This window comes from Caenorhabditis elegans, chromosome V (genome assembly GCF_000002985.6).
Source record: "Caenorhabditis elegans chromosome V".
In the NCBI taxonomy this organism is placed as follows: domain Eukaryota; kingdom Metazoa; phylum Nematoda; class Chromadorea; order Rhabditida; family Rhabditidae; genus Caenorhabditis; species Caenorhabditis elegans.
The window spans coordinates 12,726,233-12,741,868 of NC_003283.11; the positions used below are offsets into that span (position 1 = coordinate 12,726,233).

Sequence of the window (15,636 nt, forward strand, 5' to 3'; positions counted from 1 at the left end):
GGTTTCTTGCATAATTTTCGACTTTTCTCAATTTCAGACATATACGTAATAATAAAGCTTTTCACACAATTATGTTTGGAAGATTGTGTACTTTGTATTTTTTTTCCACTTCTACGATTTTAAAGGAGCGCATTTATGCGGAATGGTCTCGCCACGCGCTGCGAACGAATTCAAAAATTTGATGTGTGCACCTTTAAGGTTACTGTAGATTTTGCTCAAAAATCTCCATCGTTTTTTGTCGTTTTCTTCCTTCACTAATAAAGAAAGAATACATTTATTTCGTTTTTGAAACTATTATTATGAGTAATTTGAATACAAATAATACAGAAAATTGAGAAAGGAACTTGTAAAAACAAAGTATTGTATTGTATTGTATTGTATTTATTACGATTCAAATCGTGATCAAAAATAAATAAAAATAAATAGTGAATAGACATGAATAAGTTAAGGCCGAAACATCATAGAGAGATTGATAATAATCACAAAAATTGATAATAAACATACAGTATTGGAAGAAAACAAGAAAAATCGATGGATTTCAGTGCAAATTAATACAGTAATCTTAAAGGCAGATATTCAAAGCTTTTTAAATCAGTTCACCGCTCGTGTCGAGACCATTACTCTTTAAACTCTTCAAAATCGTAGAAGAGGAAAATAATGGAAAATAACTTCGTTCTTCCAAAAGCAAGTGAATGTGCTTTTCAAAATCTGAACATTTCTAAATACAAAGTTTTGGAAGTGTACTTTTTTACAACCATAATTATATTATAACAAACAGTAATTTTCAGTCAGACACCATTTTCATATTTCTCGATGCTGAAAAATTTGCAACAACTTAGGATAATCCCAAAGAACCGATCCAAATGAGAAAAAATACCATGCCCTATAACCGGTTTCAACTGAACCTAAAATGTCGTGATCGACCTTTCGTCGAATGCATGCCCATTCAACGTTGAGCCGATTTGAGTGCTATTTCAACATGAAATTTTTGATTCTGTCCTTTCTTCTCGTATCAATTTGCTCTGGAGGTGGTGGATTCCCGATTCAAATGTTGACAAAATGTGGAATTTCAAAAGAAACCATTGATGGCGTTCAAAGTGTAATCGACGAACATTCGGTATTTTTAAAACGACTTCTTAGATATTGAAAAATTTTTCAGGCAATGATTAAAATTGCTAACTCGAACAAGCGTGCCAAAAAAACCGAAATCGATTCTTTGAAGGCAGATATTGATTTATATTTAGATGAACATGCATCTGACGACGACAAGGTAGGATTTCTAATCTAAATTTTACATATTTATTTTTTCCAGAAAAGATGGATTGAGTGCTTCACAAAGAACAACTCCTAATTGTCTTGATTTTTCACTTTTTTTTTGAATAAAAAATTTTAACGTGTTGATAAGCTGTAACACTTTATATTCATAACAACAACGTAACAAACGTCATTTATGCGTCAGTCTTTTGGACCTTAGCCTTCTTCACTTGGGAGCGGACGATGGCGGCGGCACGACGTTGAGCGAGCTTGTTGAACTTGTTGAATCCGGCGTTCTTGGCCAAGCGACGGACTGAAGCAACTGGGGTCTTGCTCAAGGTGGAGGTGGTGACGGCCTTGGCTGGTCTTCCCTCTGAGAAAAAACAGTGTAAAAAATAAATTTTTAAAAAATCTCTTACTCTCGTTCTTGGTAGATACAACGACTCCCTTGGCGGCGGCGCTGACGTCGATGGCGTGCTTGTTAGCGAGTCCACTGTATTTTGGGCTGTTCACCTTCTTGAGGTTGAACTTCTCAGTGGAGAATCGCTTTCCGATTCCGCGCTGGGTTCTGAGGAAAGCGCTGTTGTTGCGGATGACTTGCCACACGAGAGCGTCGGACATTTTACCTGGAAATAAATTATTTTATGATGAAAGTTAAATACAATAAGATACAACGGGAAACGTAAGAAAAATTCAATAAAATCAATTGTACACGTAGGTTTTCAAGCAAATTTAAGAATACAATTTTACAAAGTCCTAAATGTCATTTTTCCTGCTCAAACTTTTGACTGAAATGCATAAAAATTCGCTGATAAAAACAAGCAGAATACGCCAAAATAGTTGCAAATTATAAAATTTACAGAATTAATACAAAAAATTCGATATTTTACTCAAAAAAATGGAAAAAAAGAAGAAAAATAAATTAAACTTTCGTTGAGCTGGCCTAAAATCTAATAGCAAGCGCGCTCCATTGCCAAACGGTGTAAACGCGGAGCCTCGTTTGCGTGTAGTTTTTATCGTAAATCGACACAACTTCTTTCAAAATAAATTATTTCTTATGAGTAATTTTCTGCATTCTATTGTTGTGTTTCAATTAATCTTATTTTTAATTTGATTTTATTCAAAATTATATAATTTTATTAAGATGCTGGGTTCTTCTCTCCGCATTTTCTCCCCTCGAGCAGTTTCCAGGTTGTCTTTTTCAACAACTTCAGTCGAAAAAGCTGAGAAACTTTGGGAAAATCCATGGAAACATGCTCTCCCTGAAAAGTGTAAGTTATTTATTATCATATAATTTTTCTACTAGCAATTACAGCCAGAAGTCTTGCAACGGTCGAAGAAGCTCCTATCGATTGGTCGTATGTGGAAAGATTGATGCCAATAGAAGTGGTGCCGAATGTTCCTGAGCACGAAAAGTATCCTACACCAAGCGGATGGACACCACCGACAGGTATATACAGATTAAATTCATACCGCATCGAAATATTTCAGAAGCAGCCAAGACACATCAATACTACATTCGACGTCGTCATGACCATCTTCTTCCTCTTTATTTGGAACGAAAAAGGGATTTACTGAATGAGAAAACGTTGGATTTTGATTATGTCGAGCTAGTAACTATCAGAAACGTCGACGGAGACATTTTTGTAAGTTGGGAACATTATTAAATCCTGAATCAACATAAATATCTTTCAGGCTTGCGAAAATGATCTCCGCTCCTATCTTGAAGAACATCTTGGACATTCGATCGCCAGTCACGTCGATGAGTTGAAAGGTCGTATCAAAATTAAAGGAGCTCCACGTGTTCTTATTGAGCAATTCTTCTACAGCAAAGGATTCTAGATGTATTCTTGATATATCTTTTAGTTTTTTATCTAGGCAGATTTGTTTTGTTGTGAATTTATTGTTGGAGAATGAACTAGAAAAATTCAATTGTCTACTTTATCATTTTTACCTTCAAACCGGTTATTTCACCGTCATTTCCTTATTCTCTTCATTTTGTATCATTGCGAAATGCCGAAATTCTTCTCTAGAATGCCTTCCTCAATTTGTTGCACAAACTGCAGAACTAAATATTCATTATTAAACAGAGAAGTTATTTTCTGGCATCAAAAACTAATTAATTTCTATTTTTTCAGGCCGGCTGCTCGAATTGTGCTCTCTCCTTCTGTAAGAAATGTCTGCCTCATCGTGCAATTATTCCCACACTTTCGGATTTACCAATGATTGTCTGTAACAATTGCTATCAAAAATTGGAATCTGCCAAAATGAAGCCCAGCGCGACTGTAAGAAAAAGAACAAAGTAAAAACTAAATAGATATTAATCCCACGATTTTTTTCAGATAACATCAACGCCTCTACCAGATAATTCGAATAAATCGAATAAAAATTGGTGGGGTGATGGACTTCCACCGCCATCATTCAGGAATTCGCACACAAATCAAAATCAGATTAAAAATAGTGAAGTCAAAGCAACTAAATTCAGGAATTCGCCAGAAATTCCATCGCAGCAGACCAAGGTAATTAGCGTCACGGAATTTTCTTAATTTATTTTTCAGTTTTCAGCCAAATTATCCGACCAATGACCTGGAACAGCGAAGACTTAAACTGCGAGAAGATATTTCACCACAAATTGAACCACTCAGTATATCAGAAATTGAAGAACGATTAGCAAAACTTCGAGAATGTGATGTAGAAGTGATACGTAATCCTCAAAGTGTAAGTTGGACAAGGATGTTTTTAATTAAAAATGTGTCTTAAATATAGAAAATTACTTGATTCATCTGAAAATATAATTTTTTCAGTTGAAAATTTAAAAAAAAGTGTTTAAAATGACCTTAAAGTTACAAATTGCAGATAATCAAATTAAAGAGCTCTGTTTTCGGCAATTAACAACTTTCAGACCGTTTTCGTGAATTTTCTCAAGCGTTTCAACTGAAATACATGTTATTTTCTTTCAAACAAAATAGTTTTCTATATTTTGACACTAATTTTTATTGTAAGATTTTAGAAAAACATTGGCCAGTAGGTCGTTTTGTAGAGTTTCCGAAAATAATTGCCGTCCACCTCAGAAGTTGATTTTTTACGCCTAAATACCATTTTTAACATTTCAGTGGCTAAAGTCTTCTTCCAAGGAACCTGCGATGAACGCCAATAATCCATCTGAATTAATGCGAGTAGCTGAAGATCGTGCAAGAATTGAAAAAAAAGAAGAGGAAATGGAACATAAAGACTGGGATGAGCTTGAAGCAAGACGTAGGAAAATATTTGAAGATGAAAAAGAAAAAAATAGAGAAGATGATGCTTCAATACGAGAATCAATGGTTTCTGCAAACACAGAGTTTAGTGAAGCAACGAAAGAAGAAATGAATGAGATTAATAAGTGAGTTGGTGAATTTTTTATTTGAAATTAAACTGAAATACAGTTTTTTTTGAGAATTACAATACTTTTCAATAAAATTCAGTCAGCAAGCTGTAGAACTGGGACCGAAAAATTCGAACCAAAAAAAATCAAACAAAATTTTTTTTGGATTCGAAAATTGGAACTTTTTACAAAAACTGAAAACCACAGTTTGCTAAAGAACATTTGTAAAATATGAAAAGTGTTTAAAATATAGAAAATTAGTTTTTTGGTGTTTTGTCACAAAAACCAAAAAAAAAAACAAATTTTCGTCGAAATATTACAAAAATAAACAAACCCCAAAAAAGTACTAACCCTGCTGTAGACTTTTAAAGTTTTACGCATATTCAATAGTATTCCAGTATTCTTCAAGACGCAGAACAACGTGTAGCTGAAACCAAGAAGCAAGAAGAACATGATGCCGCTGAACTCAGAACTCTCATGAAATCTAGTAAGTTTAAAACGAAAATTTGAATATTTCTTCAACACAGTCTTTTACAAACCTTTTTACTGCCAGCTTAATTTCTTAATTTTGCTACAATTTCAGCTCGTCAGAAGTCTCTTGACGCTATTCAATGGAATGATAAGATCACGAAAGAAATTGGTGGATTTTGGGATCGAAGAAACGAAAAATTATCTGTAGATGAAGATGAAGATGAAGACGAGAAGTCCTTAGACGAAGAGACTTTCAAAAAGATTCTTCACGAAGCCGAAAATTCAGAAGATCTGCCTCCTCAAACTTCGGAATCAAACAAGGCGTCAACACCGAGCAACTCGAGCTCACCGAAGAAAAAGGGATTATTTGAAAAGTTGTTCAGAAAAGATTCAAAACAATAGTAAATATTATTTATCTTTTTTCTATGTATGTTAAATTACGAGCTTCTTGTAAATAAATGTATTTATTGTTCACCTATATACATCGTCTCAATCTTAAAATTAAAAACTTTAGTTATTCGAAAATCCTCCATCGACAGGCAAAGTGGATCCAGTAGTCATTGAAGCATTGTCTGAAAGAAGGAAAAGGACAGCATTCACAACTTCGTCAACCTCAGCAAAACGTTTGATCGGCATTCTGTCGAGCATCTTCTTCTTCTTATCAGGATCACTCCAGTTCTAAAAAGTCTAATTATGCTCTCTTTTCAATTTGAAAATTATTACATCTCTTCCCATATCAGTCATCACAACAGTTGGATTGACACTATTAACTCGAATATTCTGGGATCCCAATTCATTTGCAAGACATCTTGTGACCATATCAAGAGCAGCTTTTGATGCACCTGAACTTTCAGATGTACATTATTTCAGTAAAGTTTTAAACTAACAATAAACAGTGTGATTATCCAATGGACGAATGGCTGCTTGTGATGAAATATTAACAATTGATCCTTTGATTTGTCTATCCACAAAGTTTCTAGCAACTAATTGTGCAATGAGAATAGGTCCCCTTACGTTGACTGCAAATGTTCTATCAATTGATTGTTGAGTAATTTGTCCAATTGCATGATTTGTTGCAATTCCAGCATTATTTACAAGACCATGAATTGGGAAATGTGGTACGATAAGTTTGAAAAGGACCTCTTCATTGGCACTCACATCTCCAACAATTGGAATTATTGTATATCTCTGAAATATTAATTTAATCAGATTGGTGTAATATTTTATATTTTCACTTACCAAAGAAGTAGTCTCTTTGACAAGACTCAACAAATTTGCTTCATTTCTCGCGAATGCAATAACCTGCGCTCCAGCTTTGGCCAACGAAAGGCAGATTTCTTTTCCAATTCCTGCAAATGTGATAAATTGTGATGTATGATTCACAATCACCCCATCGGAAGTCTTCATGAACGATTTTTATTCTATTTTTAGCTTTGTTCGCGTAATATATTTTTTACCGACTAGGAAGGATGTACTCTTGTTTTCAATGCCAGAAATTTCCTCAAACATAATCGTAAAATAATTATAATTTTCAAACGGAATGATAAAATGTTGATGATACAACAAATTTTTGATTAAAGATTATAGTGTTATCATATTATCGTATATCAACGTTTTCCTCTCCATTTGAACTAGATCATAATTACACCGGAAGTAATCAGAGAGACCATCGGTCTTTTATCACATTGGCCTAAATTTGAAATGTTAAATTAATATGGATTAAACATTTTGAAAACTTAAAAAGTACAAATCTTCATGAGATTTCAGAAAACTGATTCAGTGGCTCCAAATGTTTAATGGTTTTTTTTAATTGAGCAGATAATTTTTAACATTTCCTTACTTCAAACTACAAATAAACTTATACTAGACCAGGGAAAACCTGGTCAACTTCAATTCAAACCTTGCAAACATATCTAAACTCAAAACATAGAACAATCGTCGGAAAAGAGATTTGACGTTTTCCGTGAAGTTTTCAACTATAGGTCAAAAGTTGGGCAATAAGTTGGCACCAACTCCGAGTGGTACAAAAACTTATCTCAACATAACTTTCTGTCTAAATATCAAGTCTATTTCCTGTAGTGAGCTATCTCAATTTCATATTTGTTAAATGGAACCCAAAACAAGTGTATTTGGTTTGTATTGAAACAACCCATCTTAACTTTTTCAACATCTCAAGACTTACCTTGACTTGCTCCTGTGACAAGTATACGTTTGTCAGTGAAATCGTAATTGGCGGGCATTGTTTCGTCAGATGATATGAATATCAGAAAATGTGTAGTATCTACCCCATTCTACCCAACACGATCAACTTTTATATTGTGACTATTTTTGTTATCAATGCCATTCCTCTAACAATCTGCGTCCAATTGTGTATTGATGATCGTCATAATGGTTTCTATTTCGAGATCGACAGGGAAAACCCTTTCATTTTGCAAAGTATGTAACAATGAAACTATTGAGCACCGAAACAATGTACACAATTTTCTTTAAAACGCTCGTTTCAAAAAATAGTATATCATAAGCAGCAAAATCGAGTACTTTGTTTTTGCTGCTTATGATATATATTAGAGGATGAGTTCAAGAGCAAAAATGATCCCAAAAGTTCAAAGACTTGCAAAATATCATACTTTCCTGGTAGTTTCAGGTACCATCAAACGTATATGTCCCACTTAACATTAAGCTCAACCTTCCGTAAAAAGTTTGTTTTGGCTAGCTTCGTTAGTGTCTCCGTCTTAATTTTTTTTACATCAACAACCAATTTCAATATCACAAGATCTGCGTCCAAGAACAGCTGAAACTTCGTGACGAGTAACCATAGCAACATGGCATTTCACCTGTTCAATCTAGCCACTCAACTCGCCACATTTCTTATTCTCAATCTCAGCTTCAATAAAATCCCAACTATTGAAGTGATATAAAGATCGTGTAACCATGTCGACGGACATGGACCCAGTCCCGGGTCTTCCTTTACTTACCACTCTTTTTTGTAATTCAACAACTGTGAAGAAAAAAGTGAAGATAAGCTGTGATTTTCCTGATGAACTCTACACAAAGAAAGCATTTTACGGAGGACCAATTGGAGCTGGACTCTCCGCAATTGAAGTTTCAATCATCGCAGTTTTCTTTCTGCTTTCTTTGAAAATGAAGCGTGATATCACGAAGGTCTTTCTGACTATTGTCTACATTCCACTTGGACTGTCATCTCTGTTCAAGATTGCACTGGCTATCTACAGTATCATGCTTGGAGCTTATGGATGGTGGTACATGGTTTTTCTGATGTTCTTCAACTGGTTTTACACTACAGCAGTCCTCACTACATCCATTGGATCTGTGATTTTTCTCTCGGCGTTGATTGTAATTGCAAGGAAAAGACAAAACTTTAATCCTTGTGATTCATGGTAAGAAAATGGTTAGAATGACACAGCAAAAATCTTGAATAACATTTTTTGTTAAATGAATAGTTGATGCCTCCGATATTTTCCAGGACATCTTACTTTGCTGTGCTCTTCTTTGCTGCTATACTCTCTGGTTCATATCATTTCATCGCATCCCAATGGAACCCACTTCCTGCTTCTGCACTGTTTTTTACCTACCTTTTGTGCACAGTGGGAATCATTGCCGAGCTTCTAGTGGTAATCTATTTTTGATCTCTAAAGGTGGACATCAGTGCCCAGTTATACATTAGTGAGGTATTAAACAAAGTGTGAAAAAATCCAAAGAATAGTAGAAAATTTAACCGAAGCCAACAAGTGGTGTGATCCTATTTAAAGATCGTTTTCAGTGTAATTGTTTTGCACTTTACTTCTACACCCCTACACATATCTATTGACAGTAATTCAACAATTCCACCTTCAAATGAAATTTAAATATAGAAAATCAAAAATGTTTTCCAGTGCTTGTGTGTTGGATTAATGTGCAAACCAAAACCAGCAGCCGGAACAAACATGGCAGTTCTGACTGGTGATCCAGTTGTCGATGATGCACGTAGCCGTCTTGGTTTTGGAGCAGCTGCTGTAATTGTAATGAATATTCCTCAATGGTTTGAGTTTTGTAAGTTTTTGCAACTGAATTGAATTTTAATTGGTTTTATCGTATTCTTTTCAGATGTGAAAATCGCCGAACTTTTCGCGCCATACCTTTGGAACTCGGACGATGAAAAAACTGTATACTACACTGCACTGGCAATTCAACTTCTGACATTTGACACTGTTCGTTTGTTCATGAGCCTGTTCATGCTAGTTGCCTTCTTCCTAACCGTTTCATCAAGATTTGCCATTGATCAATGGATTCGTCGTCAACATCACCCAACTGGAAATCCAACCGCCACACAGAACAAGGTCTTCATCGCAACCCAAAATCAACCATTGCTAATGGATACCGGAGAGAAAAAGAGTCCACCACCACCAACACCTCCAAATCCTCCAGTTAATCATGCTATTGCTCCAGTCGCTCAACATCCTCAACCCATGCCAATTCCCCACCAAGTACCTTCGCCAGCTCATGGTGCAGCTCATGGTCATCCACAAGCTCCACCAATGTATCCTGGAATCGGATTCGCTCCTGGTATGCTTCAACTTCCACAAAACATGCAAACAACAATTGTCTATACTCCATCAATGGCATATGATAACGGACATCCTGCAGCTCAAGTGAACTAAGAGCTTAAGAGTTTTAAGTTAATTTGAATTTTTCATTTTCACTAAATAAACTCCCTGTTAACAAATTTCAAAAGTTAAAATGAAAAACAACTCCGGTAAATGCATAATTACGACAGTAAAGTTATGATTTAGAACTCATTATAACTGTTTATTATGTGTGTTTAGCTTTTTTTTTAATTAGTAAAAACTAACCCTGTTTAATGCTCTCCCTAAGTATCACTTAACATACGCCAAAAGTACTCAATTTCCTAGAAAGGTCAAAATGCGGAAAAAGAAAAGTACACATTTCTCAGTGTACACTCACTTTTGCTACCTATTGCAACATGCTGGCACCGCTTAGCTAGCGGTTTTCCTCACCTCCGTGTTGATAAACAAAGAGTGCAGAGACAGTGGTCAGTACCTGGGGGGCAGTAACTAGGTACTTCCCCCCGTACTTCCTTAACCTACAAGATGGAAAAATGAAAGAGATGAGTGAAATTGAAATCTGAGAGAGTAAATGAAAGTAAGAGAGAGTGATCGAGCAAACAATGGACGCGCCAGTCGCGGCCGCGGCCATGGCTCTCTCAAGTACAGTGAGGATTACTGTCCATTCGAAACGAGAGAGGTGCTTTCCTTTTCTAGGCGGGCGGAGATAGTCAGTGACGTAACACGCGGTGTCCGCGCGGAGTTCGGGAGGTAGATGGTCAGGGCGTGACCTCACGAAGATCGCCCGTGTTCCCGCACATATCGCATAGTCTGCGTGGCTGCACGAAGAGCTCCGTGAAGAAAGAGATGAGCACGACGGTGCCTCTACATGCTTCTTCCTTTTCTTCCGGAACAACCGGAGCTGGAGGCGGAGTTCAACAAGCTCTTCAACTGCAACATTGTGCCTATCACGTTGGAGCATCGGTTGGCAGTAGTGGTTCAGCACTTAACAACAATTCAATTAATGTTCCTAATAATAATACAATGGGAATGTCTTCAGCAGGAAGCTCTAATGGGAGCAACTTAGTCAATGGCCAGCAAAGGTGAGTTGTATCTAATTATATCATTCCACTTCAAACTTTATTTTTCTATCTTTCTTCTGAAAACTTTGCTAAGTTCAATTATCAGTTCAACCATCCTAGAAATCCTAGATCCTAGAAACTCATCCTCCATCCATGCCATCAGTTTTATAGTTTCATAATTTTGCTCAATAATTTTGCAGGGGTTCTATTTTTCATAGTGGATATGATTAGGTTTTGACTATTTAAAAAAGCTGACAGTAATTTTCAAAAACAAAATGTTTAGATGTCAATTGTTCAAAGCCTAATAATACCATTTTGAGGAATTCAATATTCACAATAAAGTGAAGAAACGGATATTACTAGGTCTTCCATGCAATTTAAAAATTCTAAAAAGCGTTCCAACAAGGCAGCCGTATCTGGTCTTAAATTTGAGCAGTGAATTTTTTGCAAAGTTACCCCTTACAGTATGATTTTTCATAACAAATTAAGTTTCTCTTCTGTTTATTTTTCTATTTATGGCATGCGTGTAAGCAGGAGAGTAGGTATTTTTAGGCCTAGTTGGAAGATGTATATAGTCCACAATAATGTGGTCTAAAACTTTTCTTATGTTCGTCTATGTCTATGATAAGATAATGATTTCACAATTAATCCCAAATTTTCAAAAGCTCAAATTTCTTCCCGGATATCTTACAAGTTTCGAAACCTAACCAGTTCTTAAATAAACATTTTCAATTTCTTGTCTCCCTTTCACCTCCCGCTAAAGGGTCATCATGTTCTAAGTTTGACCAACTTCTTTCAAAGACCTTTTTCTTTCCGCGCGGAACTTTCCGTGCTCCGCTCTTTTTCCGCACGGACACTCTGACGTCACGTGTGTGTTGAAATGAAATAAGGTGAATATCCCACAGAGTCTGTATATTTAAAAGTAAATATGAACGAACGGCTGAGAAAATCGGAGAGAATGAATTAGCAGAATTTACATATTGCGCCATAAAAAGACAAACACGAGTTAGAAGTGGCTCAAAGCTCAATTCAAAGCTCAATTTATTAAATAACTGAGAAGTGTTTAAGGTTCCTTTGATAGTGAGTATACATTTTTCGATACGCTTGAAGTAGAGATTTCAGCAAAAATAAAACTCAAATTTGAGCCCGGCCGAGTTTAGTAGATTCCAAAAACTGGTTATTGTACCATTTGACGTTTGTTTATCTGAATATGCATATTTAAAATGTGCTAATTTATTTTATATTTGAAAACAAAAATCATAACAAAAATCATAGAGAACTTTCTTGGATGTTTAGCGTATAATTTTTACCTTAGAAAATTTCACGAACATTATTTTATTTGAAATTAAAAGTAAATCTTCTCACCCCGGGAAATTTAGAGATGAAGCTTTTCAAACCGTTTCACAATCTAAACTTTCTCCCCTCGGATACCAATGCAAACATTCGTTCTTCATTTCTCATGCGCCAAGAAATTAACATATTGCGTCACAGTCTATACAAACAATTCGTATTTTCTAGGTCAACTCGTGGAGCTTCAAAGCAACGCAGAGATCAGATCAATGTGGAGATTCAGAAGCTTCGAGATCTTCTTCCTCTATCAGATCTTATCAAGGATCGACTTTTCCAGTTACAAGTGATGTCCCTTGGGTGTATTTTCATACGGAAACATAGATATCAACAAACAGTTCTACAACCCCAGCTGCAAATGTTACAAATGCAGATGTCATCTCCAATGCCACGTGGCATCGATATCTGCAAAGCTCTTCGAGGATTCATGTTAATGGTCACGAGAAGTGGAAAAATACTTCATGTTTCCGATAATGCAAGCGAGTACCTGGGACATTCAGTTGAAGAGATTATGTGTCAGGGAGATTCAATTTATGATTTGGTGGATGGGAGAGATCATGGTGCTGTACAGGCAGAACTTGCAAGTGGACCTCCAGGAGCTGCAACTTTTCCGGAGGAAAGAGTATTCATATGTCGATTGAATTTGGCAAGAACTGCAAAACGACAGTTACAGTATCATAAAGTAAGAATTAACTTCATTTAGAATACTATCATTTTTTTCGAAGTCATGCTAACTTTGCATTGGGGACATGCCAAATGCCAAAAATATGTTATTTCAAAGCAAAAATTGGGATTTTCAGTTCGTCCTATTCCAAGGTCGATATATTCAACCTGCCGAATTTTATCAACAATTGAATGCTCAAAACTCTCAACCTGATTGTGATCAGCCAGTTTTCTCGGCTTATTGTCAACCTCTTATAAATCCAGAAAATGCTGAAGGAATGTCCACTGGAAATACACATGTGTTTAGTACTCAACATTATTTGGATATGAAATTTAAGGAAGCCGATACAATGTAAGCATGAAAAATGTTAAAAACTTGAATTTTATTATTGATCAATTTCAGGGCCTCTCAACATTTGGGATTCAGTAAAGAGCAATTGAAAGGAATGTCTTGGTACGGAATGATTCATCCTAATCATGTACCCGAAATTGCTCATAAACATCGATTATGTATGTTTTAAGATACTGTGTGAAATACTTTTACATAATTTTTTTCAGTATGTCAAGAGAAAGAAGGGTCAGTTCTTGCATTAATTCGATTACAAGCTGCAAATGGAGAATGGATATGGTTGCATACAGTATTCTCAATTCGACCAAATAATGAGTTGAATAGTGATGGAAAAAGACTTCGTCATGTTATACACTGCTTCCATCAGAAACTTACGTAAGTTTTATGAACGCGAAAATAGTTTAAGACTTTTTCCCGTCCAAAACCACTCCACATATCAACAAAAATGTAAAAAAAATATGTTTTTTTTTACTTTTCTATTTACTATGAGTTCTATACACTCATAACTTTGGAAATCCTTAAGAACAATTTTTTCTAAGATTTCGTATTTTTATAATTATGCTTTATCTATTATGTTGTAAACGTTGTACATAGACATCTCAAACATTCGAGATCGTTCTAAACTGCTCAAAATTTGGAATATTACCAAAACTTCGGCAGAAATGTCTCTAAAATTTAATATGATTTGAAGGTTATTAGTATTATATTGAGTGGGTTAAGTTACATGATTATTAGAGTATTTACAGAAAAGCTCCTTCAAAGATTTACAAATATTCCGTAACTCCAAGCTAGACCCTACAATTAAATTTTTCAGTGATCTGGAAGCTGCGACTCTTCAAGCGAATTCCTGGATCTACAGCATGCGACACACTTACCCAACAGTTTTTTCATGTCAAGATTCTCCACCACCATCCGAAGAACAACAACCATCAAGTCCGCAAACTCCACCATTCACTGAGCAGCCGCCAATGCTCGTTGAGCAGAAGCCTCTTATTGGAGCAGGAATCGCACCAGGTTTTCCGTCATTGGATTACAATCAGGTGATTAGAACGTAAAACTTCGATTTAATTTTAACTTTATGAACTTTCAGATAAAAGTGGAAATTCCAATGCGTCCAATCAATACTCAAATTCCATTATTTACCCCCGAGTCATCATCACCGGAGAGTTCTGCATCCCTTCATACATCTTTACTTCCTCATCATAATGCATTCCCATTAGACATTCTTGAAGACATTTTACCTTCAAATGACGTGCTCCCAGAGCTTAAAGATGAAGTGGACGAAATTCTTCGGCAAGTTGAGCAATCTCCAGCAACATCCCCAGCTCATTCATTTCCTTCAAATGTTAATTTTGGTCATCGTCATTCTATGCCAAATGCATTTGATTCCGCCGAATTGTACAAATATCTAGGACCAGCACTATTTGATGGAAATTTTGCAATGCAACATCAACACCACCTCCAACAACAGCATCAATCCCAACCGAATCATCCTCTTCAAATGACTCCAATTCCTCCCATGTCATGTCCTCCATCAAATTACGGACAATCAAACTTTCTATTCCATCATCAACATCTCAATCAACACCTACATCATTCCCAACCTCCGCATCCTTACCATTTTGATTATTACAACCGAAAACGAAGTTGGGCTGTATAAAATAATTGAAAATTAGTACTCTAGTATCTCATTTCATTCCATTACTCAAATTTATCTCTTATATTTATTTCCATTATAGACTTTTCAATTGATGTCTTTCATTTTCATTCATTATCAGTATTTATCCGGGTAGATTTACAAGAGCTTTCACATATTGACTATATCATTCTTTCAATTTTATAATTCTCCTCTTTGTAAGTTTTAATAAATATTTTATTGTTTTTTATTCCACAAGATAAAGCATTACTGAAAAAATTTACAATACTTCAAAAATAATTATTTATTGAATTTTAGTCTCCAGGTTTAATCAATCAAATAATTCTCGTCAAAATAGCCTTCGAAATAAGTTGTATTGCAGTAAAAACGTATGATTTTATCTAGAGACAAAAAAATATTTCCAACGGTCAAACGAACCTTTCAAATGATGATCTGAATTTTTTTCAGTTCATTTTTTTTATGGAATCCAAGCTCCTTTTAAAAAAAAGCAGGCCACTTATGTTTATTATCCTTCGGCACCAATAGATTATTTTGAAGTAATTTTAAAACTTGACAAATCGGCACCATTTTTGGTTGAGAATTTTCGGGTCAGAACTTTGAAGGAATCCGAGGTAAGATCTGCTCTAAATGTGTGTGGTAAGCTAGCCTAAATTAAAGTTAGTTTCAGATGATATTCAATTCGTTTTGACGTTTGAGACTACCTTGACTACCATTCCTTGTTCGAATAATTGCGTACATAAATAAAAGCATTAAAACTGACAAAATTGTGCTAAACACAACAAAAACATGACAAACTTCAACGAATCACAAAGCACAGTTTATCAATCCGGGTTCAATTCTGAAAAGAAATCGGCGAACTTCAACATCAAGCCGCCCATAAGAGACAT

The 15,636-nt window shown here is 35.5% G+C and overlaps 7 protein-coding genes and 2 non-coding genes across 10 annotated transcripts; 5 read left to right on the plus strand and 4 right to left on the minus strand.

Moving 5' to 3' along the window:
* Positions 1–921: 921 nt before the first annotated feature.
* Positions 922–1,404, plus strand: R11D1.13 (DUF148 domain-containing protein). The gene is made up of 3 exons (NM_001129516.2): positions 922–1,117; positions 1,160–1,270; positions 1,313–1,404. The coding sequence occupies exons 1-3, from the start codon at positions 980–982 to the stop codon at positions 1,349–1,351; spliced, it is 288 nt and encodes a 95-aa protein (NP_001122988.1). The 5' UTR covers positions 922–979; the 3' UTR covers positions 1,352–1,404.
* Positions 1,403–1,880, minus strand: rpl-28 (Large ribosomal subunit protein eL28). Its single transcript, NM_001383425.2, has 2 exons — positions 1,674–1,880; positions 1,403–1,627 (listed from the first exon to the last, which is right to left on the minus strand). The coding sequence occupies exons 1-2, from the start codon at positions 1,873–1,875 to the stop codon at positions 1,449–1,451; spliced, it is 381 nt and encodes a 126-aa protein (NP_001369954.1). The 5' UTR covers positions 1,876–1,880; the 3' UTR covers positions 1,403–1,448.
* Positions 1,881–2,398: 518 nt separating this feature from the next.
* mrpl-49 (Large ribosomal subunit protein mL49) lies at positions 2,399–3,185 on the plus strand (the record flags this gene model as incomplete). The annotated part of the gene is made up of 4 exons (NM_073778.6): positions 2,399–2,525; positions 2,570–2,704; positions 2,746–2,900; positions 2,950–3,185. The coding sequence occupies 4 exons, from the start codon at positions 2,399–2,401 to the stop codon at positions 3,094–3,096; spliced, it is 564 nt and encodes a 187-aa protein (NP_506179.2). The 3' UTR covers positions 3,097–3,185.
* Positions 3,186–3,287: 102 nt separating this feature from the next.
* Positions 3,288–5,561, plus strand: zfyv-19 (FYVE-type domain-containing protein). Of its 2 annotated transcripts, none has more exons than NM_073780.9 (7): positions 3,288–3,348; positions 3,393–3,539; positions 3,597–3,773; positions 3,820–3,972; positions 4,368–4,636; positions 5,017–5,105; positions 5,202–5,561. In NM_073780.9, exons 1-7 carry the CDS (start codon positions 3,289–3,291, stop codon positions 5,489–5,491), a joined length of 1,185 nt encoding a protein of 394 aa, NP_506181.2. In that variant the 5' UTR covers position 3,288; the 3' UTR covers positions 5,492–5,561. The 2 variants fall into 2 exon arrangements, 1 of the variants encoding a protein (NP_506181.2); NR_023976.1 differs by having other exon boundaries at positions 3,289–3,348; positions 3,813–3,972; positions 5,009–5,105; positions 5,202–5,491.
* dhs-21 (L-xylulose reductase) lies at positions 5,535–7,413 on the minus strand. The gene is made up of 5 exons (NM_073781.8): positions 7,272–7,413; positions 6,329–6,438; positions 5,977–6,277; positions 5,813–5,931; positions 5,535–5,767 (listed from the first exon to the last, which is right to left on the minus strand). Exons 1-5 carry the CDS (start codon positions 7,327–7,329, stop codon positions 5,600–5,602), a joined length of 756 nt encoding a protein of 251 aa, NP_506182.2. The 5' UTR covers positions 7,330–7,413; the 3' UTR covers positions 5,535–5,599.
* A 537-nt stretch (positions 7,414–7,950) lies between these two features.
* xbx-9 (XK-related protein) lies at positions 7,951–9,809 on the plus strand. The gene is made up of 4 exons (NM_073782.9): positions 7,951–8,487; positions 8,574–8,721; positions 8,983–9,139; positions 9,194–9,809. Exons 1-4 carry the CDS (start codon positions 8,021–8,023, stop codon positions 9,745–9,747), a joined length of 1,326 nt encoding a protein of 441 aa, NP_506183.1. The 5' UTR covers positions 7,951–8,020; the 3' UTR covers positions 9,748–9,809.
* A 186-nt stretch (positions 9,810–9,995) lies between these two features.
* C15C8.10 lies at positions 9,996–10,120 on the minus strand. Its single transcript, NR_069796.1, has one exon. It is a non-coding gene; the product is annotated as an Unclassified non-coding RNA C15C8.10 (non-coding RNA).
* Positions 10,121–10,470: 350 nt separating this feature from the next.
* cky-1 (PAS domain-containing protein cky-1) lies at positions 10,471–14,973 on the plus strand. Its single transcript, NM_001129377.5, has 7 exons — positions 10,471–10,754; positions 12,252–12,762; positions 12,881–13,095; positions 13,147–13,253; positions 13,302–13,467; positions 13,907–14,132; positions 14,183–14,973. Exons 1-7 carry the CDS (start codon positions 10,519–10,521, stop codon positions 14,750–14,752), a joined length of 2,031 nt encoding a protein of 676 aa, NP_001122849.1. The 5' UTR covers positions 10,471–10,518; the 3' UTR covers positions 14,753–14,973.
* Positions 11,496–11,684, minus strand: C15C8.9. Its single transcript, NR_069797.1, has one exon. It is a non-coding gene; the product is annotated as an Unclassified non-coding RNA C15C8.9 (non-coding RNA).
* Positions 14,974–15,636: the final 663 nt, after the last annotated feature.

What these genes read in the sequence shown, in the direction of transcription:
- rpl-28 (NM_001383425.2), bottom strand. Translation starts at nt 1,875, where the DNA reads ATGTCCGACGCTCTCGTGTGGCAAGTCATCCGCAACAACAGCGCTTTC. An exon ending in TGTATCTACCAAGAACGAGA is followed by an intron (nt 1,628 to 1,673) that starts GTAAGAGATTTT and finishes GTTTTTTCTCAG; the next exon opens with AGGGAAGACCAGCCAAGGCC.
- R11D1.13 (NM_001129516.2), top strand. Translation starts at nt 980, where the DNA reads ATGAAATTTTTGATTCTGTCCTTTCTTCTCGTATCAATTTGCTCTGGA. An exon ending in GTGTAATCGACGAACATTCG is followed by an intron (nt 1,118 to 1,159) that starts GTATTTTTAAAA and finishes AAAATTTTTCAG; the next exon opens with GCAATGATTAAAATTGCTAA. An exon ending in ATGCATCTGACGACGACAAG is followed by an intron (nt 1,271 to 1,312) that starts GTAGGATTTCTA and finishes TATTTTTTCCAG; the next exon opens with AAAAGATGGATTGAGTGCTT.
- cky-1 (NM_001129377.5), top strand. Translation starts at nt 10,519, where the DNA reads ATGAGCACGACGGTGCCTCTACATGCTTCTTCCTTTTCTTCCGGAACA. An exon ending in TGCTCATAAACATCGATTAT is followed by an intron (nt 13,254 to 13,301) that starts GTATGTTTTAAG and finishes AATTTTTTTCAG; the next exon opens with TATGTCAAGAGAAAGAAGGG. An exon ending in CGTCATTGGATTACAATCAG is followed by an intron (nt 14,133 to 14,182) that starts GTGATTAGAACG and finishes ATGAACTTTCAG; the next exon opens with ATAAAAGTGGAAATTCCAAT.
- xbx-9 (NM_073782.9), top strand. Translation starts at nt 8,021, where the DNA reads ATGTCGACGGACATGGACCCAGTCCCGGGTCTTCCTTTACTTACCACT. An exon ending in TCATTGCCGAGCTTCTAGTG is followed by an intron (nt 8,722 to 8,982) that starts GTAATCTATTTT and finishes AATGTTTTCCAG; the next exon opens with TGCTTGTGTGTTGGATTAAT. An exon ending in TCCTCAATGGTTTGAGTTTT is followed by an intron (nt 9,140 to 9,193) that starts GTAAGTTTTTGC and finishes TATTCTTTTCAG; the next exon opens with ATGTGAAAATCGCCGAACTT.
- dhs-21 (NM_073781.8), bottom strand. Translation starts at nt 7,329, where the DNA reads ATGCCCGCCAATTACGATTTCACTGACAAACGTATACTTGTCACAGGA. An exon ending in GGATAATCACACTGTTTATT is followed by an intron (nt 5,932 to 5,976) that starts GTTAGTTTAAAA and finishes CTGAAAGTTCAG; the next exon opens with GTGCATCAAAAGCTGCTCTT. An exon ending in TGACTGATATGGGAAGAGAT is followed by an intron (nt 5,768 to 5,812) that starts GTAATAATTTTC and finishes TAGACTTTTTAG; the next exon opens with AACTGGAGTGATCCTGATAA.
- zfyv-19 (NM_073780.9), top strand. Translation starts at nt 3,289, where the DNA reads ATGCCTTCCTCAATTTGTTGCACAAACTGCAGAACTAAATATTCATTA. An exon ending in AAATGAAGCCCAGCGCGACT is followed by an intron (nt 3,540 to 3,596) that starts GTAAGAAAAAGA and finishes GATTTTTTTCAG; the next exon opens with ATAACATCAACGCCTCTACC. An exon ending in GAAATGAATGAGATTAATAA is followed by an intron (nt 4,637 to 5,016) that starts GTGAGTTGGTGA and finishes ATAGTATTCCAG; the next exon opens with TATTCTTCAAGACGCAGAAC.